General features: G+C 48.2%; 1 protein-coding gene across 1 annotated transcript in view; it reads right to left on the bottom strand.

Moving 5' to 3' along the window:
• Nucleotides 1-24,730, bottom strand: part of LOC106604017 (stAR-related lipid transfer protein 13) — a 76,718-nt gene extending 51,988 nt beyond the window's left edge. The window contains 1 exon segment of the mRNA XM_045717438.2: nucleotides 24,185-24,730. Coding sequence (XP_045573394.2) covers nucleotides 24,185-24,308 — 124 coding nt within the window. The 5' untranslated portion in view covers nucleotides 24,309-24,730.
• Nucleotides 24,731-25,167: the final 437 nt, after the last annotated feature.

The following is a 25,167-nucleotide window of genomic DNA, read 5'->3' as shown; positions in this document are numbered from 1 at the left end:
CCCCCACCACACGACGACGGTACTACCAAGTATCCATTCTACCAACAGACATTCTTCAAGGGACAACCCGGCCTCCCATCTACGACCAACCGATCGAAGTGCAGCTCAGAGTAAATATTTATTGCATTTTCCTTTTTCAAATGGGCAGTTATTTAGAATGCATAAGATTCTGTATTTACGATAGAGTAGCTGCCTATGGCCCGATAGAGACAGAAATTATTTTTGTTCCTCAGTCTTCCCGCTCTTTCATTCAAAACCCAACCCCTCTTTCTTTGTGTATCCAGCCGTCATGTCTGTTCCATCCGCTAGGGACGTTTTCCTTTATGACATCATTTGTAATCAATGTATGATCCATTCTGTGTAGATGTAATTCTGTGTGATTTATTTAGGTATTTAGTAAATAAATAATTAAACCACATTTTGTATTGCTGATTCAACTTGTTAGCCAGGGTTCGTGAAGATAACCAAGAATTTACAACTTTCAGATGAGACTGAAATAAGGTGACGATTAAATATTGACTGCTATTCATATAAAAGATTACCAGGTCTTTAAGAGTTTATTCGGAAGATAACAGCTCTATAAACACTCTTTCGTGGTGCCCCGACTTTCTAGTTAATTACATTTACATGATTAGCTTAATCAGGTAATATTAATTACAGAAAATAAAGGAAAGCCGCACACTCTAAGAGCTCAGATGCAAAAATTTAATCACCAACGTTTCGACAGCGAAGCTGATTAAATTTTTGCATCTGAGCTCTTAGAGTGTGCGGCTTTCCTTTATTTTCTAGTGTTCTACTCCGCTACCCAGCACCTCGCCTTTAAAGGTGTGCGTTTCTTTTTCTAGATTAATATTAATTACAGAGAAAGGATTTTATACAATAGCATGTCATATCACTTAATCCGGCATAGCAAAACACACGACAGCTGCATTGAACCTTTGGTACGAAGAGTTAAACATTGAACCTTTGACGTAGCACAGAGTTCTTTTACAGAAAACACCAGAATGAAATCCTAATAGAGGAAGTAGAAGGAGGAGACTGACGAACACCTTTCCTGAGTTCTGTCGGTGGCACACCACCACCACCACCACACACTCACACCACCACCACACACACACTCACACCACCACCACCACACACACTCACACCACCACCACACACACTCACACCACCACCACCACACACACTCACACCACCACCACACACTCACACCACCACCACACACACACTCACACCACCACCACACACACACTCACACCACCACCACCACACACACTCACACCACCACCACACACACACGCACCACCACACACACACACACACACACACACACACACAAGGCCACACCCCATCGACTCAACACTGCAGTTTCAAGTGGCCATTTATATATATGACACATTTTTCACCTGGCACACGTAATGCCCACACAGCTAAACTGGCAGGTGTGTGTGTGTGTGTGTGTGTGTTTATAAGCAAACCCTAATTAAAATACTATGCAGGGCCTTGTGCTGATTAGAGTTAATGAAGGCAGACAGACAGGCAGACACAGAGGGCAACACAGTGTGAGAACTCTCTTCTTCTCAGTGTCAAACATCCCAGAGAGAGAAGAGAAGAGAGAGAGAGAGAGAGAGAGAGAGATGAAAGGAGAGAGAAAGAAGAGAGAGGGAGAGATGAGAGAGGAGACAGGAAACAAATTCTCACCATAATCCAACAATTACATACTTTCTCCTGCCACAACACTCTCTCTCTCTCTCTCTCTCTCTCGCTCTCTCTCTCTCGCTTCAATTTAAGGGGCTTTATTGGCATGGGAAACATATGTTTACATCGCCAAAGCAAGTGAAATGGATAATAAACAAAAAGGGAAATAAACAATATAAAATGAACAGTAAACATTACACTCACAAAAAGTTCCCAAGGAAAAGAGACATTTCAAATGTCATAATATGTCTTTATATATGTTGTAAACTATAAAACTAAAAATAAAGTCCCATACTCCATGTATAAACTCCCAGCAATGTAATGGGTATTTCCCAACGTTTCGGCATCACTGTTCCTTCCTCAGGGTGATGTCATGAGTACTTGAACCAGGTTATGTAGACAAACAGTGCAATTAGTGTAACCAATGACAATAGTGAGGGATGTGTCATAATGATTAAGTTAATTAAAATTAATCTGTGAAACTGTTAAAAAAAAAAAATAAACATAGTATATGCCAATTGCACTGTTTGTCTACATAACCTGGTTCAAGTATTCATGACATCACCCTGAAGAAGGAACAGTGATGCCGAAACGTTGGTGATTTACCCATTAAATTAGTAAATACTCAATAAATCGCTGGGAGATTATACATGGAGTACGGGACTTTATTTATTTTGATAGTTTATTCGCCGTTAGTCAGCTCATGTTTTTTTTTTATATACCGGTGTCACTAGCTAGGACAGGGATAAGGATAAGGATCACCTCGGTGTCACTAGATAGGACAGGGATAAGGATAGCCTCGGTGTCACTAGCTAGGACAGGGATACGGATACGGATCGCCTCGGTGTCACTAGCTAGGACAGGGATAAGGATAGCCTCGGTGTCACTAGCTAGGACAGGGATACGGATACGGATCGCCTCGGTGTCACTAGCTAGAACAGGGATACGGATCGCCTCGGTGTCACTAGCTAGGACAGGGATAAGGATCGCCAAGATGTCACTAGCCAGGACAGGGATACGGATCGCCTTGGTGTCACTAGCTAGGACAGGGACAGGGATATACGGATTTCCTAGATGTCTTAAAATTAACCACAATAATTAATAAGGATAGTATCATACCTCATGTAGTCTAACCCATAGTCCTATATGTTTTAATAAGGTTAGTAGTCCATAGTCCTATATGTTTTAATAGGGTTAGTAGCCCATAGTCCTATATGTTTAATAAGGTTAGTAGTCCATAGTCCTATATGTTTTAATAAGGTTAGTAGTCCATAGTCCTATATGTTTTAATAAGGTTAGTAGCCCATAGTCCTATATGTTCAATAAGGTTAGTATCACACCTCATGTAGCCTAGCCCATAGGCCTATATGTTTAATAAGGTTAGTAGCCCATAGTCCTATATGTTTAATAAGGTTTGTATGACAACTAAAGTGTCCAAATAACTTCTTCAAATGAAGCCCATTAATCCGCTCTACGAGGAGGATGAGGGAGGAGAAAAGAGAGGAGGATGAGGGTGGAGAAGAGAGGAGAGAGGATGAGGGAGGAGAGGAGAGAGGAGGATGAGGGAGGAGAGGAGAGAGGAGGATGAGGGAGGAGAAGAGAGAGGAGGATGAGGGAGGAGAGGAGGAGGAGGGAGGAGGAGGGAGAGGAGGATGAGGGAGGAGAAGAGAGGAGAGAGGATGAGGGAGGAGAGGAGAGAGGAGGATGAGGGAGGAGAAGAGAGAGGAGGATGAGGGAGGAGATGTGAGAGGAGGATAAGGGAGGAGATGTGAGAGGAGGATAAGGGAGGAGAGGAGAGAGGAGGAGGGAGGAGATGTGAGAGGAGGATGAGGGTGGAGAAGAGAGAGGAGGATGAGGGAGGAGAGGAGGAGGAAAGGGGAGGATAAGGGAGGAGAGGAGAGAGGAGGATGAGGGTGGAGAAAAGAGAAGAGGAGAGAGGAGAAGAGAGGAGGATGGAACAGGAGAGGATGGGAGTGAGAGGAGAGGAGAGGAGAGGAGAGGAGGAGGGAGGAGAGGAGAGAGGAGGTGCCTAGGGTACGGGTGAAACGTTCTACGTTCTATCTCCAGATTTCATGAAGGGTGTGTGTACAGGTTGGTTACTCCAACACACAGATAGCTGTGGTGGAATCAGAGTGGTTTAACCAGAAGTGGGTATCAGGGAGGGTCTGAGGCAACAGGTTGACAGAGAGAGACAGGGAGACAGGAAGCAACCGACAGAGAAGAGCAGGAAGACAGGGACAGACAGACAAGAGCAGACAGGGACAGACAGACAAGAGCAGACAGGGACAGACAGACAAGAGCAGACAGGGACAGACAGACAAGAGCAGACAGGGACAGACAGACAAGAGCAGACAGGGACAGACAGACAAGAGCAGACAGGGACAGACAGACAAGAGCAGACAGGGACAGACAGACAAGAGCAGACAGGGACAGACAGACAAGAGCAGAGAGGGACAGACAGACAAGAGCAGACAGTGAGAGACAGACAAGAGCAGACAGGGAGAGACAGACAAGAGCAGACAGGGACAGACAGACAAGAGCAGACAGGGACAGACAGACAAGAGCAGACAGGGACAGACAGACAAGAGCAGACAGGGACAGACAGACAAGAGCAGACAGGGACAGACAGACAGACAGACAGACAGACAGACAGACAGACAGACAGACAGACAGACAGACAGACAGGGAGACAGGGAGACGAGGGAGACAGGGAGACAGGGAGACAGGGAGAGAGACAGACAGGGAGACAGGGAGACAGGGAGACAGGGAGAGAGACAGGGAGACAGGGAGACAGGGAGAGAGACAGGACAGACAGGGAGACAGACAGACAGGGAGACAGGGAGACAGGGAGAGAGACAGACAAGGAGAGAGACAGACAGGGAGAGAGACAGACAGGGAGAGAGATAGACAGGGAGAGAGATAGACAGGGAGAGAAACAGACAGGGAGAGAGACAGACAGGGAGAGAGACAGACAGGGAGAGAGACAACTCATCTCCTCAACAACACCATCAGCACCTTCAGTAACACCAAGGACCCTGACAGAGGTAGACTACAGCACCTTCAGTAACACCAAGGACCCTGACAGAGGTAGACTACAGCACCTTCAGTAACACCAAGGACCCTGACAGAGGTAGACTACAGCACCTTCAGTAACACCAAGGACCCTGACAGAGGTAGACTACAGCACCTTCAGTAACACCAAGGACCCTGACAGAGGTAGACTACAGCACCTTCAGTAACACCAAGGACCCTGACAGAGGTAAACTACAGCACCTTCAGTAACACCAAGGACCCTGACAGAGGTAGACTACAGCACCTTCAGTAACACCAAGGACCCTGACAGAGGTAAACAGCACCTTCAGTAACACCAAGGACCCTGACAGAGGTAGACAGCACCTTCAGTAACACCAAGGACCCTGACAGAGGTAAACAGCACCTTCAGTAACACCAAGGACCCTGACAGAGGTAAACTACAGCACCTTCAGTAACACCAAGGACCCTGACAGAGGTAGACTACAGCACCTTCAGTAACACCAAGGACCCTGACAGAGGTAGACTACAGCACCTTCAGTAACACCAAGGACCCTGACAGAGGTAGACTACAGCACCTTCAGTAACACCAAGGACCCTGACAGAGGTAGACTACAGCACCTTCAGTAACACCAAGGACCCTGACAGAGGTAGACTACAGCACCTTCAGTAACACCAAGGACCCTGACAGAGGTAAACAGCACCTTCAGTAACACCAAGGACCCTGACAGAGGTAGACTACAGCACCTTCAGTAACACCAAGGACCCTGACAGAGGTAAACAGCACCTTCAGTAACACCAAGGACCCTGACAGAGGTAGACTACAGCACCTTCAGTAACACCAAGGACCCTGACAGAGGTAGACTACAGCACCTTCAGTAACACCAAGGACCCTGACAGAGGTAAACAGCACCTTCAGTAACACCAAGGACCCTGACAGAGGTAGACTACAGCACCTTCAGTAACACCAAGGACCCTGACAGAGGTAGACTACAGCACCTTCAGTAACACCAAGGACCCTGACAGAGGTAGACTACAGCACCTTCAGTAACACCAAGGACCCTGACAGAGGTAGACTACAGCACCTTCAGTAACACCAAGGACCCTGACAGAGGTAAACAGCACCTTCAGTAACACCAAGGACCCTGACAGAGGTAGACTACAGCACCTTCAGTAACACCAAGGACCCTGACAGAGGTAGACTACAGCACCTTCAGTAACACCAAGGACCCTGACAGAGGTAGACTACAGCACCTTCAGTAACACCAAGGACCCTGACAGAGGTAGACTACAGCACCTTCAGTAACACCAAGGACCCTGACAGAGGTAGACTACAGCACCTTCAGTAACACCAAGGACCCTGACAGAGGTAGACTACAGCACCTTCAGTAACACCAAGGACCCTGACAGAGGTAGACTACAGCACCTTCAGTAACACCAAGGACCCTGACAGAGGTAGACTACAGCACCTTCAGTAACACCAAGGACCCTGACAGAGGTAAACAGCACCTTCAGTAACACCAAGGACCCTGACAGAGGTAGAGTACAGCACCTTCAGTAACACCAAGGACCCTGACAGAGGTAGACTACAGCACCTTCAGTAACACCAAGGACCCTGACAGAGGTAGACTACAGCACCTTCAGTAACACCAAGACCCTGACAGAGGTAAACTACAGCACCTTCAGTAACACTTAAAGCCTGTGGATATAATGCATTATGAAGGTGCTATAATGCACCATAGTGTCTGTCCTAAGCGAGGAACCCCTGTAGGTATAACACAGTTATAGTGCATCATAAGACCGCTATAAGCACATACCCCAGCTTGAGAGAGAGCCTGGTGAGCAGCTGATGGCGTGAGCGTTGTCTGGGGGGGGGGGGGGGGGGGGGGGGGAGTGACCAAGTCTCAGGGAGATGTCCTGTCCATCAGGGGTCATGACCTCCAGACACGCCCGGATACCCTCATACTCACCCTCATCCTCACCCTCATCCTCATCCTCACCCTCATCCTCATCCTCATCGTCTCCGGCACAGTCTCGGTCTGTGTCTTACTCTCTCTGTCTCGGTCTCTGTCACTGTAAATGTGTCTCTCACTCTCTCTGTGTCGCTCCCTCTCATGATCACTGTGCTTCTCTCTCTCTATCTCTCACTCGCCCACCCACTCTCACTGTCACTCTCCCTGTTTCTGTCTCTGTCTCTATGTCCCTCTCCATGTCCCTCTCCATGTCACTCTCCATGTCCCTCTCACTGTCACTCTCCATGTCCCTCTCCATGTCCCTCTCCATGTCACTCTCCATGTCCCTCTCCATGTCTCTCTCTCCCTGTCACTCTCCATGTCACTCTCCATGTCACTCTCCCTGTCACTCTCCCTGTCACTCTCCCTGTCACTCTCCATGTCACTCTCCATGTCACTCTCCCTGTCACTCTCCATGTCACTCTCCCTGTCACTCTCCCTGTCCCTCTCCATGTCCCTCTCCATGTCCCTCTCCATGTCCCTCTCTCTGTCCCTCTCCCTGTCACTCTCCCTGTCACTCTCCCTGTCACTCTCCCTGTCCCTCTCCCTGTCCCTCTCTCTGTCCCTCTCTCTGTCCCTCTCTCTGTCACTCTCCCTGTCACTCTCCCTGTCCCTCTCCCTGTCCCTCTCTCTGTCCCTCTCTCTGTCCCTCTCTCTGTCACTCTCCCTGTCACTCTCCCTGTCCCTCTCACTGTCAATGTCCCTCTCCCTGTCAATGTCCCTCTCCCTGTCCCTCTCCCTGTCCCTCTCCCTGTCACTCTCCCTGTCACTCTCCCTTTCTATGTCCCTCTCCCTGTCAATGTCCCTCTCACTGTCCCTCTCCATATCCCTGCCTCTGTCTCTTTGTCCCTCTCACTGTCACTCTCCCTGTCTTTCTCGATGTCCATCTCACTGTCCCTCTCCCTGTTTCTGTCTCACTGTTTCTGTCTATGTCCTTCTCACTGCCACTCTCGCTATCTCTGTTTCTGTCGCCATCTCTGTCCATCTCTATCCCTCTCATCATTGTCACTTTTCACCCAGTCCCCAGATTACTCTAACAAACCAATGAAAATGTATGGTAAATAACAAGTGCAAAATCTAAGAAATCGCTATCTCCGTCAATCTATCGCTATCTTTGTCAATCTGTCTCTCTCTCTTTCTATCAGTCGATCAGTATCTGTCTCACCTGATGTCCTGCCAGTCCTAGAGGAACCCTAATGACTTCAACTCTCTGTCACGCACAACCACCAGTATTAGAACAACCCTCTCATTATAAATCTGTCTCCATACCAATCCATTCCTCTTCTCATTCACAGACAGACAAGACAGACAAGACAGACAAGACAGACAGACAGACAGACAGACAGACAGACAGACAAGACAGACAGACAGACAGACAGACAGACAGACAGACAGACAGACAGACAGACAGACAGACAGACAGACAGACAGACAGAGACCAGGACAGACAGACAGACAGAGACCAGACCAGACAGACAGACAGAGACCAGACCAGACAGACAGAGACCAGACCAGACCAGACAGACAGAGACCAGACCAGACCAGACAGACAGACAGACAGAGACCAGACCAGACCAGACAGACAGAGGGAGACCAGACCAGACCAGACAGACAGAGACCAGACCAGACAGACAGACATAGACCAGACCAGACAGACAGAGACCAGACCAGACCAGACAGACAGAGACCAGACAGCTCCGACCCAACTTTGCTATTTTGTGATTTTTGTGTGTTTCTTTTTTTACTTTATTTTCACTAAAATGTTTCCGCTCTCATTTCTTACAACCGACCATAACTTTTGAACATTAGATCGGCAGTTACTAACCGCAGTTCCAGCTTCAACTCTTTCTGGAATTCCGACTCAATTTTCAAGGTATCCAAGACGAAATGCCGGCGTTACAGAGGCAAGAGATGGAGGATCCTGGTGAGATTAAGGCGAAGGGAAAACCTGCCATCTCTTCCCTCCATTCTACTGGCTAATCTACAGTCACTTGATAATCAGACAGAGAATCTCTGATCGTCCCTCCATTCTACTGGCTAATGTACAGTCACTTGATAATCAGATGGAGGATCTCTGATCGTCCCTCCATTCTACTGGCTAATGTCCAGTCACTTGATAATCAGACAGAGGATCTCTGATCGTCCCTCCATTCTACTGGCTAATGTACAGTCACTTGATAATCAGACAGAGGACCTCTGATCGTCCCTCCATTCTACTGGCTAATGTACAGCCACTTGATAATCAGACGGAGGATCTCTGATCGTCCCTCCATTCTACTGGCTAATGTACAGTCACTAGATAATAAGATGGAGGATCTCTGATCGTGGATCTGCTACCAATGAGACTTTCGGGAACAGCAATATTCTCTGCTCTCTGACAAGATAACCCCCATGGCTATCTAACTCTATGGATTCTCCATTCACCATGCGGACAGAACAGTGGAGTCAGCAAAATCAAGAGGGGGAGGGAGTTTGCCTCTTCATCAAAAAAAAAACTGGTGTGCTGACTCAAACGAGGTGGAAGTGTCGACCCATCTTGAAATACCATGTCGACTCTTCTACATCCGAGGGAATTTTCTTCCTGTTATCGTGACGGTTGTAAACATTCCACCTCAGGACAAGAAAAATAACAGGCTGGCACTTAACGAACTGTGCGAGGCTATAAACAAGCTTACATCCAGAGGCTACTATTCTGGATGCTGGTGATTAAATTCCCAATTTCCATCAACATGTGTCCTTCACCACTAGGGGGCGATAACACCTAGATCACTGTTATTCTACCCACAAGCAAGCATGCAAGGCCCTCCCTCGTCCGCCATTTGGCAAATCAGATCATGACTCCGTACTCCTGCTTCCTGTTTACAAGCAGTAGCTCAAACTAGGAAGTACCTGTGACTCGCTCCGTTGAGAATTGGGCACCAGAATCAGAGAATACGCTACAGGAGTGCTTTGCTAGCGCTGATTGCAATATGTTTAGAGACTCCGCCGATAACGTCGACAAGCTAACCACCTCCGTCATCGGCTTCATTAGGAAATACATGAGCGACGTTGTCCCCCACAGCGAAGGTTTGCTGTTTCTCCAATCAAAAGAGGTTGGTGCTAAACTAAAGGACAGGGCTACCTCACACAGGGCTATCCCAGAACAACCCAGAGGCTACGGCTGAGGACAGGAACATTACCTATCCAAGAACAACCCAGAGGCTACGGCTGAGGACAGGAACATTACCTATCCAAGAACAACCCAGAGGCTACGGCTGAGGACAGGAACATTACCTATCCAAGAACAACCCTGAGGCTACGGCTGAGGACAGGAACAAGTACAAGAAGTCCCGCTACGACCTCCACAGAGTCAACAAACGAGCAAAAGGACAATGTAGGAATAAGGTGGAATCTTACTATACAGGCTCCGCATGTGGCAGGGGCTACAGTCCATCACAGATTACAAAACGAAGACCCAGCCATGATCTGCCCCCTCTACCAGACGAAGTCAATGCATTTTATGCACGCTTCGACAATAACAGCATCATGCCGGGTTTGAGGGCTGCCACCCACCCAAAGGACTGGGTCTTTAAATCAGGTCAACACCCACAAGGCTGTAGGGCACAATGGTATTCCAGTGAGCGTTCTCAGAGAATACGCAGAACAGTTGTCAGGCATATTCACAGTAATGATTAACTTCTCCTTGTCCCGGTCTGTAATCCTCACATTTTAAGATGATCACAGTCATTCCTGTTCCTAAGAACTCTTAAGGAAAAAGAATAATGGCCTGTTATACTATTTCTCACCAGACAGCATCAGATATAGGGTCTACCCATAGAGAGACAGAGAGACGCTGTTTCACTGTCCAGACAGCATCAGATACATGGTCTACACATAGAGGGATGCTGTTTAACTGTCCAGACAGCATCAGATACATAGTCCACATATAGGAGGGATGCTGTTTAACTGTCCAGACAGCATCAGATACATAGTCCACATATAGGAGGCATGCTGTTTAACTGTCCAGACAGCATCAGATACATGGTCTACATATAGAGGGATGCTGTTTAACTGTTCAGACAGCATCAGATACATGGTCTACATACAGAGGGATGCTGTTTAACTGTCCAGACAGCATCAGATACATGGTCTACATATAGAGGGATGCTGTTTAACTGTCCAGACAGCATCAGATACATGGTCTACATATAGAGGGATGCTGTTTAACTGTCCAGACAGCATCAGATACATGGTCTACATATAGGATGGATGCTGTTTAACTGTCCAGACAGCATCAGATACATGGTCTACATACAGAGGGATGCTGTTTAACTGTCCAGACAGCATCAGATACATGGTCTACATATAGAGGGATGCTGTTTAACTGTCCAGACAGCATCAGATACATGGTCTACATATAGAGGGATGCTGTTTAACTGTCCAGACAGCATCAGATACATGGTCTACATATAGAGGGATGCTGTTTAACTGTCCAGACAGCATCAGATACATGGTCTACATATAGAGGGATGCTGTTTAACTGTCCAGACAGCATCAGATACATGGTCTACATATAGGAGGGATGCTGTTTAACTGTCCAGACAGCATCAGATACATGGTCTACATACAGAGGGATGCTGTTTACCTGTACAGACAGCATCAGATACATGGTCTACATACAGAGGGATGCTGTTTAACTGTACAGACAGCATCAGATACATGGTCTACATATAGAGGGATGCTGTTTAACTGTCCAGACAGCATCAGATACATGGTCTACATATAGAGGGATGCTGTTTAACTGTCCAGACAGCATCAGATACATGGTCTACATACAGAGGGATGCTGTTTAACTGTCCAGACAGCATCAGATACATGGTCTACATATAGAGGGATGCTGTTTAACTGTCCAGACAGCATCAGATACATGGTCTACATATAGGATGGATGCTGTTTAACTGTCCAGACAGCATCAGATACATGGTCTACATATAGAGGGATGCTGTTTAACTGTCCAGACAGCATCAGATACATGGTCTACATACAGAGGGATGCTGTTTACCTGTCCAGACAGCATCAGATACATGGTCTACATATAGGAGGGATGCTGTTTAACTGTCCAGACAGCATCAGATACATGGTCTACATATAGAGGGATGCTGTTTAACTGTCCAGACAGCATCAGATACATGGTCTACATACAGAGGGATGCTGTTTAACTGTCCAGACAGCATCAGATACATGGTCTACATACAGAGGGATGCTGTTTACCTCGGTCGGATCCTTTCTCCGGTGCCATCGTTTCAGCAGAGAAGAAGAGGGGAAGCGAGAGGGCTAACTTTCACCTAAATCTGTCCAGTATACGCCCAATCCGTTTCTATGGGAATAATATGCAGACCTAAGCTTGTCACGTGCCTTTCCCCCTCCTTTGGGACAAATACTCCCATTTTTAGGGACGGAGACATGAGCATCTCATCATTATATATAGATCTCTGATTTCAGGCTCTTGAGAATTGGAAAGGAAAGTACTTCACCAGGGAGCATGACTTAGCCATAGAGGATCATTAGCTTCTTTAATAAAAAAATATATTTGGATTGTTTCAAATCACAAGTGTGTTTAGGAAGCACGCAATTTGGGTAATGCAACAGGTCTAGCTGATTGAGTTGTGGCTGTCAGTGAAAACATCTAAAATATGTCTGATGATATCATTTAAAATGTTGAGAATAGAAGATGGGGAGGGGTGTGTGGTGAAGATATGGTGTCTGTCCAGAATGGGAGGGGTGTGTGGTGAAGATATGGTGTCTCTCCAGAAGAGGAGGGGTGTGTGGTGAAGATATGGTGTCTCTCCAGATGAGGAGGGGTGTGTGGTGAAGATATGGTGTCTGTCCAGAATGGGAGGGGTGTGTGGTGAAGATATGGTGTCTGTCCAGAAGGGGAGGGGTGTGTGGTGAAGATATGGTGTCTGTCCAGAATGGGAGGGGTGTGTGGTGAAGATATGGTGTCTGTCCAGAAGGGGAGGGGTGTGTGGTGAAGATATGGTGTCTGTCCAGAATGCATGGGGAGGGGTGTGTGGTGAGTGCATGGGGAGGGGGGGTGTGTGGTGAATGCATGGGGAGGGGTGTGTGGTGAATGCATGGGGAGGGGTGTGTGGTGAATGCATGGGGAGGGGTGTGTGGTGAATGCATGGGGAGGGGTGTGTGGTGAATGCATGGGGAGGGGTGTGTGGTGAATGCATGGGGAGGGGTGTGTGGTGAATGCATGGGGAGGGGTGTGTGGTGAATGCATGGGGAGGGGTGTGTGGTGAGTGCATGGGGAGGGGTGTGTGGTGAATGCATGGGGAGGGGTGTGTGGTGAATGCATGGGGAGGGGTGTGTGGTGAGTGCATGGGGAGGGGTGTGTGGTGAGTGCATGGGGAGGGGAGGGGTGTGTGGTGAGTGCATGGGGAGGGGTGTGTGGTGAATGCATGGGGAGGGGTGTGTGGTGAATGCATGGGGAGGGGAGGGGTGTGTGGTGAATGCATGGGGAGGGGAGGGGTGTGTGGTGAATGCATGGGGAGGGGAGGGGTGTGTGGTGAATGCATGGGGAGGGGTGTTAGTGCATGAAGGAGGATTTGTAGCAGATCTGAGTCTTAACGCACCACGTCCACCACAGAGAGATGGTAGACTGAGACTGAAAGATGGGAGACTGAGAGACAGAGAGACTGAGAGACAGACTGAAATATGAGAGACTGAAAGATGAGAGACAGAGACAGACTGAAAGATGAGAGGCAGACTGAAAGATGAGAGACTGAAAGATGAGAGACTGAGAGACAGACTGAAAGATGAGAGACTGAAAGATCAGAGACAGACTGAAAGATGAGAGGCAGACTGAAAGATGAGAGACTGAAAGATGAGAGACTGAGAGACAGACTGAAAGATGAGACTGAGAGATGAGAGACAGAGACAGACTGAAAGATGAGACTGAGAGATGAGAGACAGAGACAGACTGAAAGATGAGAAACAGAGACAGACTGAAAGATGAGAGACTGAAAGATGAGAGACTGAGAGACAGATGGGAGACTGAGAGATGAGAGACAGAGGCAGATGAGAGACAGAAACAGACTGAAAGATGAGAAACAGAGACAAACTGAAAGATGAGACTGAAAGATGAGAGACTGAGATGAGAGACAGAGACAGACTGAAAGATGAGAGACAGAGACAGAGAGATGAGAGATGAGAGACAGAGAGACAGAGACAGATGAGAGACAGAGACAGACAGATGAGAGATCAGAGACAGAGAAAGAGACAGACAGATGGAGAGATGAGAGATGAGAGACTGAGAGACAGAGACAGATGAGAAACTGAAAGATGAGAGACTGAGAGATGTGAGACAGAGACAGATGAGAGACTGAGAGATGAGAAACTGAGAGATGAGAGACTGAAAGATGAAACAGAAACAGACTGAAAGATGAGAGACTGAGAGATGAGAGACTGGGAAATGAGAGACAGAGATGAGAGACTGAGAGACAGAGAGATGAGAGATGAGAGACAGAGACAGAGACAGAGACAGACTGAGAGATGAGAGATGAGAGACAGACAGACTGAGAGATCAGAGACAGATGAGAGACTGAAAGATGAGAGATGAGAGACTGAGAGACTGAGAGATGAGAGACAGAGAGACTGAGAGACTGAGAGATGAGAGACAGAGAGACTGAGAGATGAGAGACAGAGAGACTGAGAGATGAGAGACAGAGAGATGAGAGACTGAGAGACAGAGAGATGAGAGACTGAGAGACAGAGAGATGAGAGACTGAGAGACTGAGAGACTGAGAGATGAGAGACTGAGAGATGAGAGACTGAAAGATGAGAGATGAGAGATGAGAGATGAGAGACTGAGAGACTGAGAGATGAGAGACTGAAAGATGAGAGACTGAGAGACTGAGAGACTGAGAGATGAGAGACTGAAAGGTGAGAGACAGAAAGATGAGAGACAGAAAGATGAGAGACTGAGAGATGAGAGACTGAGAGACAGAGAGATGAGAGACAGAAAGATGAGAGACTGAAAGATGAGAGACTGAGAGATGAGAGACTGAAAGATGAGAGACTGAGAGACAGAGAGATGAGAGATGAGAGATGAGTGTGTAACATTAAATCATTTGAGATGACTGCCCTCTGTTGGTGGTAAAGCATAGTGAATATAATACATAGCATCCGTCCATCTGTCTGTCTGCCTGCCTGCCTGTCTTTCTGCCTGTCTGCCTACCTGTGAGAGACTGAGAGACTGAGAGATGAGAGACAGAAAGATGAGAGATGAGAGATGAGAGACAGAGAGATGAGAGACTGAGAGACATAGAGATGAGAGATGAGAGACAGAAAGATGAGTGACTGAAAGATGAGAGACAGAGAGATGAGAGATGAGAGACTGAGAGACTGAAAGATGAGAGACTGAAAGATGAGAGATGAGAGATGAGAGACAGAGAGATGAGAGATGAGAGACTGAGAGATGAGTGTGTAACATTAAATCATTTGAGATGACTGCCCTCTGTTGGTGATAAAGCATAGTGAATATAATACATAGCATCCGTCCATCTGTCTGTCTGTCTGTCTGCCTGCCTGCCTGTCTTTCTGACTGTCTGCCTGCCTGTCTTTCTGCCTGTCTTTCTGCCTGCCTGCCTGCCTGCCTGCCTGTCTGCCTGCCTGTCTGCCTGCCTGTCTGCCTGCCTGTCTTTCTGCCTGTCTTTCTGCCTGTCTGCCTGTCTTTCTGCCTGCCTGCCTGCCTGTCTGCCTGTCTGCCTGCCTGCCTGCCTGCCTGCCTGTCTGCCTGCCTGCCTGCCTGCCTGTCTGCCTGCCTGTCTGCCTGCCTGTCTGCCTGCCTGTCTGCCTGCCTGTCTTTCTGCCTGTCTTTCTGCCTGTCTGCCTGTCTTTCTGCCTGTCTTTCTGCCTGTCTGCCTGTCTTTCTGCCTGCCTGCCTGTCTTTACTGTAGCTAGTATGGTATAGAGTGCTGCAAGCCGGCAAAGAGAGATATCTGACACCCACTTAGACAGTGATGTGTAAATAGACTGGGTAGTGCATAGTGCAGCTGATGCACGTAAAATGATATGCATTACGTCCATTTAAATCACTGCGCTGCTACTGTAAGCCCAGAGAGAGAGAGAGAATGTCTGCGCTATGACAGAGTATTCTGCCACGCATCAACTACACCGTGACAGTACTGCGATGACAATGAGTAGTAAGGCTGGTCATCCCCTCAGTGACCTTGTATGACCTACAGACTTTGAATCCAGACAGAGCTAAGAACAGCAGAACACAGAGGTTCTATTCTGATTCTAAAAGGTTCTACACAGAACACAGAGGTTCTATTGTGGTTCTAAAGGTTCTACACACGGAAGCCAGACATTCTACTCTGTTTAACTATGAGCCACTTATATCCAGAGGTATAAAGTCGTGTTGACATCACAGCCCTCTCCTCCTTCATCTGCTGATGTCAGAAGCGCACAGACAGACAGACAGACAGACAGACAGACAGACAGACAGACAGACAGACAGACAGACAGACAGACAGACAGACAGACAGACAGACAGACAGACAGACAGACAGACAGACAGACAGACGTGTTACAGGCATATAATCCCATGCACACACAAAGAGAGGAGAAACCATCATCCCCTTCATCCTCCTACTCCCAAATCCTGTGGATTTACAACCCAATCCAGGCGCAATAATCTACTAGGTGGAAATGAAGACGCACGACCTGCATATTACTAAGAGGTTATCACTGGATTTCTTAAAGGAGAAGTTCACACAAAAACACATCTAGGCCGTTTATAAAAACACTTGCCTGGTTGTTTGTCAATACCCCAGACAGTTTATAGGTCCATCTTTTGAGTATTTAGATGTATGTATTTTTATATAATGAAAATGCTGAATTACCTCAAATGCATTAAAAACGGTATATTTATTGTTACGTGAACAACGATTGGTGTCTTGGCACCGAAATGACAAATAAATGTGTTTAATGTAAAAAGTATATAAAACAAAAACATACTTTGAGCTAGCGCAAAAAGGTCTTTCATATCGTCTGTTCCCCGGACCGCCTGACTAGGTATCCCCCTCCCCCTTATAGTCTGTTCCCCGGGCTGACTGACTAGGTATCTCCCTCTACCTTATAGTCTGTTCCCCAGGCTGACTGACTAGGTATCCCCCTCCCCCTTATCGTCTGTTCCCCAGGCTGACTGACTAGGTATCTCCCTCTCCCTTATAGTCTGTTCCCCAGGCTGACTGACTAGGTATCTCCCTCTCCCTTATAGTCTGTTCCCCAGGCTGACTGACTAGGTATCTCCCTTATCGTCTGTTCCCCGGGCTGACTGACTAGGTATCTCCCTCCCCCTTATCGTCTGTTCCCCAGGCTGACTGACTAGGTATCTCCCTCTCCCTTATAGTCTGTTCCCCGGGCTGACTGACTAGGTATCTCCCTCTCCCTTATCGTCTGTTCCCCGGGCTGACTGACTAGGTATCCCCCTCCCCCTTATCGTCTGTTCCCCGGGCTGACTGACTAGGTATCTCCCTCTCCCTTATCGTCTGTTCCCCGGGCTGACTGACTAGGTATCTCCCTCTCCCTTATAGTCTGTTCCCCGGGCTGACTGACTAGGTATCTCCCTCCCCCTTATCGTCTGTTCCCCAGGCTGACTGACTAGGTATCTCCCTCTCCCTTATAGTCTGTTCCCCGGGCTGACTGACTAGGTATCTCCCTCTCCCTTATAGTCTGTTCCCCAGGCTGACTGACTAGGTATCTCCCTTATAGTCTGTTCCCCAGGCTGACTGACTAGGTATCTCCCTTATAGTCTGTTCCCCAGGCTGACTGACTAGGTATCTCCCTCCCCCTTATAGTCTGTTCCCCAGGCTGACTGACTAGGTATCTCCCTCTCCCTTATCGTCTGTTCCCCGGGCTGACTGACTAGGTATCTCCCTCTCCCTTATCGTCTGTTCCCCAGGCTGACTGACTAGGTATCCCCCTCTCCCTTATCGTCTGTTCCCCAGGCTGACTGACTAGGTATCCCCCTCTCCCTTATAGTCTGTTCCCCGGGCTGACTGACTAGGTATCCCCCTCTCCCTTATCGTCTGTTCCCCGGGCCGACTGACTAGGTATCTCCCTCTCCCTTATAGTCTGTTCCCCGGGCTGACTGACTAGGTATCCCCCTCCCCCTTATAGTCTGTTCCCCGGACCGCCTGACTAGGTATCCCCCTCCCCCTTATAGTCTGTTCCCCGGGCTGACTGACTAGGTATCTCCCTCTCCCTTATAGTCTGTTCCCCAGGCTGACTGACTAGGTATCTCCCTTATCGTCTGTTCCCCAGGCTGACTGACTAGGTATCTCCCTTATAGTCTGTTCCCCAGGCTGACTGACTAGGTATCTCCCTCTCCCTTATAGTCTGTTCCCCAGGCTGACTGACTAGGTATCTCCCTTATAGTCTGTTCCCCGGGCTGACTGACTAGGTATCTCCCTCCCCCTTATCGTCTGTTCCCCAGGCTGACTGACTAGGTATCTCCCTTATAGTCTGTTCCCCAGGCTGACTGACTAGGTATCTCCCTCTCCCTTATAGTCTGTTCCCCAGGCTGACTGACTAGGTATCTCCCTTATAGTCTGTTCCCCGGGCTGACTGACTAGGTATCTCCCTCCCCCTTATCGTCTGTTCCCCAGGCTGACTGACTAGGTATCTCCCTCTCCCTTATAGTCTGTTCCCCGGGCTGACTGACTAGGTATCTCCCTCTCCCCTTATCGTCTGTTCCCCGGGCTGACTGACTAGGTATCCCCTCTCCCCTTATATTCTGTTCCCCAGGCTGACTGACTAGGTATCCCCCTCTACCTTATAGTCTGTTCCCCGGGCTGACTGACTAGGTATCTCCCTCTCCCTTATCGTCTGTTCCCCGGGCTGACTGACTAGGTATCTCCCTCTCCCTTATCGTCTGTTCCCCGGGCTGACTGACTAGGTATCCCCCTCCCCCTTATAGTCTGTTCCCCGGGCTGACTGACTAGGTATCTCCCTTATCGTCTGTTCCCCAGGCTGACTGACTAGGTATCCCCCTCTCCCTTATAGTCTGTTCCCCGGGCTGACTGACTAGGTATCTCCCTCCCCCTTATAGTCTGTTCCCCAGGCTGACTGACTAGGTATCCCCCTCTCCCTTATAGTCTGTTCCCCGGGCTGACTGACTAGGTATCCCCCTCTCCCTTATAGTCTGTTCCCCAGGCTGACTGACTAGGTATCCCCCTCTCCCTTATAGTCTGTTCCCCGGGCTGACTGACTAGGTATCTCCCTTATAGTCTGTTCCCCGGGCTGACTGACTAGGTATCCCCCTCCCCCTTATAGTCTGTTCCCCAGGCTGACTGACTAGGTATCTCCCTCTCCCTTATAGTCTGTTCCCCAGGCTGACTGACTAGGTATCCCCCTCTCCCTTATAGTCTGTTCCCCAGGCTGACTGACTAGGTATCCCCCTCTCCCTTATCGTCTGTTCCCCGGGCTGACTGACTAGGTATCCCCCTCTCCCTTATAGTCTGTTCCCCGGGCTGACTGACTAGGTATCCCCCTCCCCCTTATCGTCTGTTCCCCAGGCTGACTGACTAGGTATCTCCCTCTCCCTTATCGTCTGTTCCCCGGGCTGACTGACTAGGTATCTCCCTCTCCCTTATAGTCTGTTCCCCAGGCTGACTGACTAGGTATCTCCCTTATCGTCTGTTCCCCAGGCTGACTGACTAGGTATCTCCCTCTCTCTTATAGTCTGTTCCCCAGGCTGACTGACTAGGTATCTCCCTTATAGTCTGTTCCCCAGGCTGACTGACTAGGTATCTCCCTCCCCCTTATAGTCTGTTCCCCAGGCTGACTGACTAGGTATCTCCCTCTCCCTTATCGTCTGTTCCCCGGGCTGACTGACTAGGTATCCCCTCTCCCTTATCGTCTGTTCCCCAGGCTGACTGACTAGGTATCTCCCTCTCCCTTATAGTCTGTTCCCCGGGCTGACTGACTAGGTATCTCCCTCTCCCTTATAGTCTGTTCCCCAGGCTGACTGACTAGGTATCCCCCTCTCCCTTATCGTCTGTTCCCCAGGCTGACTGACTAGGTATCCCCCTCTCCCTTATCGTCTGTTCCCCGGGCCGACTGACTAGGTATCTCCCTTATAGTCTGTTCCCCAGGCTGACTGACTAGGTATCTCCCTCTCCCTTATCGTCTGTTCCCCGGGCTGACTGACTAGGTATCCCCCTCTCCCTTATATTCTGTTCCCCGGGTCGACTGACTAGGTATCCCCCTTATCGTCTGTTCCCCGGGTCGACTGACTAGGTATCTCCCTTATATTCTGTTCCCCGGGTCGACTGACTAGGTATCCCCCTTATCGTCTGTTCCCCGGGTCGACTGACTAGGTATCTCCCTCCCCCTTATAGTCTGTTCCCGGGTCGACTGACTAGGTATCCCCCTCCCCCTTATAGTCTGTTCCCCAGGCTGACTGACTAGGTATCTCCCTCTCCCTTATAGTCTGTTCCCCGGGCTGACTGACTAGGTATCTCCCTTATAGTCTGTTCCCCAGGCTGACTGACTAGGTATCCCCCTCCCCCTTATAGTCTGTTCCCCAGGCTGACTGACTAGGTATCTCCCTCTCCCTTATAGTCTGTTCCCCAGGCTGACTGACTAGGTATCTCCCTCTCCCTTATAGTCTGTTCCCCGGGTCGACTGACTAGGTATCCCCCTTATCGTCTGTTCCCCGGGCTGACTGACTAGGTATCTCCCTTATATTCTGTTCCCCGGGTCGACTGACTAGGTATCCCCCTTATAGTCTGTTCCCCGGGTCGACTGACTAGGTATCCCCCTTATCGTCTGTTCCCCGGGTCGACTGACTAGGTATCCCCCTTATAGTCTGTTCCCCGGGTCGACTGACTAGGTATCCCCCTTATCGTCTGTTCCCCGGGTCGACTGACTAAGTATCCCCCTTTCCCTTATAGTCTGTTCCCCGGGTCGACTGACTAGGTATCTCCCTCTCCCTCTTATAGTCTGTGATCTGGTAGATTCTCTTCTTCGTGATTCTAAAATGGATAATTACAGGAGGCGGGAACGATGGAGCATTTTACGAAGGAGCCGTCTTACTATTGGTCTTCAAGAAAGGACAACAGAAGGAAAGGAAGTAAAACAAAAGAGATGGTAGGTAGAATAGAAGGTTAGTAATCTCTGAAGAACGGCTCGGTGAATAACGTTAGTCGTCGTGTAGCTGAGTGGCGTTAACCAAAATGAAGTGCTGCAGGCCATCCGACATCCTGTTTATGTTGCTAGCTAGCTAAGTTGCTGACACCAGTAGCTAGTCACCACAAAGCCATTTATAACGTTATTTGTTTGCCATTCCCTGAACTAGTTGGTGTTTTTTAGCCTAGCTACTAGTAATGGTAACGTTATCCTACCGACTGGTTTTCTTGTTTTGCAATTCCCTTTTTTCATTGTACCGTTACTGATAACAAATAGTAAATTATTTTGTAGCAGGCGTCATAGTTTTCTGTAGTTTATGTTCGATTGCATGGAATGACTTGGCCATAGTGAATGTCCATAAGTAGGACACATACCTAGATAGAGCCATCTCAGCTCGTTACCTGTATAAAAGACACCTGGGAGCCAGAAATCTTTCTGATTGAGAGGGGGTCAAAATACTTATTTCCCTCATTAAAATGCAAATCAATTCATAACATTTTTGACATGCGTTTTTCTGGATATTTTTGTTGTTATTCTGTCTCTCACTGTTCAAATAAACCTACCATTAAAATTATAGACTGATCATTTCTTTGTCAGTGGGCAAACGTACAAAATCAGCAGGGGATCAAATACTTTTTTCACCCACTGTATATAGATACACACAGGGCATTCAGAAAGTATTCAGACACATTTATGTTTTCCACATTTTCTTACATTACAGCCTTATTCTAAAATGGATTTAACTGTTGTTTTCCCTTCAATCTATACATAAACACCTCATAAGGACAAAGCAAAAACAGATTTTTTTTAAAATTTTGCAAATATATTAAAAATACAAAACTGAAATATCAAATTTACATAAGTATTCAGACCCTTTACTCAGTACTTTGTTGAAGCACCTTTGGCAGCGATTACAGCCTCAAGTCTTCTTGGGTATGACACTACAAGCTTGGCACACCTGTATTTGGGGAGTTTCTCCCATTCTTCTCTGCGGATCCTCTCAAACTCTGTCAGGTTGGATGGGGAGCGTTTCAGCACAGCTATTTTCAGGTCTCTCCAGAGACGTTCGATCGGGTTCAAGTCCAGGCTCTCGCTGTGCCACCCAAGGACATTGAGACTTGTCCTGAAGCCACTCCTGCGTTGTCTTGACTGCTTAGGGTCGTTGTCCTGTTTGAAGGTAAACCTTCGACCCAATCTGAAGTCCTGAGCGCTCTGGAGCAGGTTTTCATCAAGGATCTCTCTGCATTTTGCTCCGTTCATCTTTCCCTCGATCCTGACTAGTCTCCCAGTCCCTGCAGCTGGAAAACATCCCCACAGCATGATGCTGCCACCACCATGCTTCACCGTAGGGATGGTGCCAGGCTTCCTACAGACGTGATGATTGGTATTCACACCAGAGAGTTTCAATCTTGGTTTCATCAGACCAGAGAATCTTGTTTCTCATGGTTCGAGAGTCTTTAGGTGCCTTTTGACAAACTCCAAGCGGGCTGTCATGTGCCTTTTACTGAGGAGTGGCTTCTGTCTGGCCACTCTACCATAAAGGCCTGACTGGTGGAGTGCTGCAGAGATGGTTGTCTTTCTGGAAGGTTCTCCCATCTCCACAGAGGAACTCTGGAGCTCTGTCAGAGGGACCATTGTGTTCTTGGTCACCTCCCTGACCAAGGCCCTTCTCCCGATCTGACCCCTGCTGTGAAGGCCCACAGTGGTGCAAGAGCCTTCTGCAGGAACGGAGGAGCTAACAGAGCTCACCCTGGGGGAGCAGCACCGTACCGCTGTTCTCCAGCCCTGGGGGACGACCCTCACCGCTGTGCTCTGACCTACTTCTGATGTGGAGTCACAACTGGTTTCCATCATTTTTCAGAGACTTCTCCAGACCCAGAGGAGCTACCAGAGTTCACCCTGTGGGAGCAGCACCGTACCGCTGTTCTCCAGCCGACTTTCAACATAAGAGTCCCTCACAGTGGCATTACAGCCTTCTCCAGGGACAGAGGAGCTACAGTACCAGAGATCACCCTGTGAGATACGCCCTACTCCAGCCGACGTATCAGAATGTCAAATCGGCCCCTACCTGGTGGGGTTTAATACCTCCTACCTTCAACGTCCAGCCTGCCACAGTCCAGTGGTGTCTGCCTGCCCCCAGGTGGATTCAGGTTGGCCTGGCCCAGACCTGTCAGCCCTTGCCTGGTGGGACTTGGGATGTGAATGAAGGAATGTTTTGCATTTAATTTGCTTAAGAGGCAGACCACTTTGTAATTACATTAAGCAGATTAGGGCAGACAGCTGAAACACACACACACACACACACACACGCGCGCGCGCACACACACACACACACACACGCGCGCAAACGCGCACACACACACACACACACACACACACACACACACACACACACACACCAGCTATGTGCAGTGACGTACCCACCCATGAGGTATAGTATCAAACGGAATGACCTCACCTAAAAAAGTTGGTGCATTGGCGAATCTTGGAAACGATCTGAATATAAACCTGTTGACGGTTTAATAAATATTAGCGATAATACTAGGCCTACCTAACCTACTAATAAAGGCTTAAATCCCACGATCAGCCACTGGCACATGACTACAGTTAGGTCTAAATGAAAGCCTACAGGGCACCTGTTTATGCACAGCTTGTTATGAATGGGCACTAGGTTATTGTTGACCATGAGCTTCCCAAAATACTGGCCCTTGTCTTCACACACACCGAGGTTACCATAGTCTGGGGGGGGGGGGGGGGGGGGGGCAGTGCCCCTGTGACAACAATTTTGGACCCCCTTGTGGCCCCCGTAAATGTGGAGTATGAATTAATATTTACATAACAAATTTTTGCTATCATTCTTTTTTTACATCCGTTAATAGACAGTGGCAACGCGGAACACTAATGATTATGAACATGGTATTTTGCCTGCTAATGCAGTGAAGAAAACGACATGACAACAATAACCTCTAATGTAACTGGCCCCCTCTAACAGTACAACTGGCCCCAGCTTGCCGCCATGGCGAATCACAGGTGAATTTCTACTACTCAAATACTGTAATTATTATATTAACCCTCAAGATAAACTCAATGTTTCTTAATTCATTCATCCCCCAACACAGGTTTAAATTAATACATTTGCAGTGCGGAGATGACATCAATGTAGCCTAACGGTGTCTTTAACGCTGGGCGGGTTAAAGTTGGGTTATATAGTTAACAGTAGGGGGGGGGGGAGAGGAGAAGCGAAAAGCCCCCGATTGACTGACCTGCCAAGCGCCTCTCCCGGACATTCCTCCACAGTAGATCCCAAGCCTTGGACGTGGAGTCCCGCAGCTGCTCGCTGATCGACCGGCGCAGCTGGAGTTTGGCTGACTTTCGCTTTGTCGTCATTGTAAACGGCGACACATAATAATCTAAATACTTATACTACTACTAGCCCACAGAGGCTCGGTTTCCACACACATATAAACTACAATCGTTTTTTTTCTCTCTCTTCTCCGTTTAATCCCCTGATAGCGGTCTAGCTGGGTGTGAGCGGGCTGCCTTCCGCAACAGCCGTCACCGGTTTCTTCATCTGGTCCGCGGCGTCACCTTGCTGTACAAAGAGACAGCGAGGCTGTTTTAAGGGGAAAGACGTAAAACACAATACGCTTTATTTTTAGCTTCCCGCTTTAGTGTATGATTGTAGTGTCCACTGTTCTTCTATTCCTCCCTTGTGAATGTATGACGGATGTTTGAGGTCAGCCTGGATTCTCTCTCTCTCTCTCTCTCTCTCTCTCTCTGTCTGTCTGTCTGTCAATGCCAGATGTGAGTGAGTGAGTGAGGGGTTTTTGAAGTTTCCTGCTGCTCTCACTCTATTGCTTTTGCACGCCATTCTCCCCCCCCCCCCCACACACACACACACACACACACTCACTCCTCCTGAGGTCGGTTAGTGGAAAATGAACTGCTCTTTTTTGGGGGAGGGGGGCATCTACATGTATGACTATATTGTCCTTTGTCATATCCAGCAACTTTGATTATAAACAGTAAAGTGTAGCTGTAAGAGGTGAACAGAAGGAGAATAACTATATTATATTCCAACGAGCTGGGTCCACCCTGTATCCATCTGGTAGCTAAACTTACTCATTTTAATTAAAAGAGTCATTTTAAAAAAACCTAAATGTGATGCTCCTGATTGTAGGAGGGTCTTTTCTAGAACACAAACGGAACCAAAGCCAAGCAACCAATCAGCAGCTCTTTCCTCCTC

Source organism: Salmo salar, chromosome 04, assembly GCF_965601325.2.
Source record: "Salmo salar chromosome 04, fSalSal1, whole genome shotgun sequence".
In the NCBI taxonomy this organism is placed as follows: Eukaryota; Metazoa; Chordata; class Actinopteri; order Salmoniformes; family Salmonidae; genus Salmo; species Salmo salar.
This window is presented reverse-complemented; position numbering and strand designations above follow the sequence as displayed.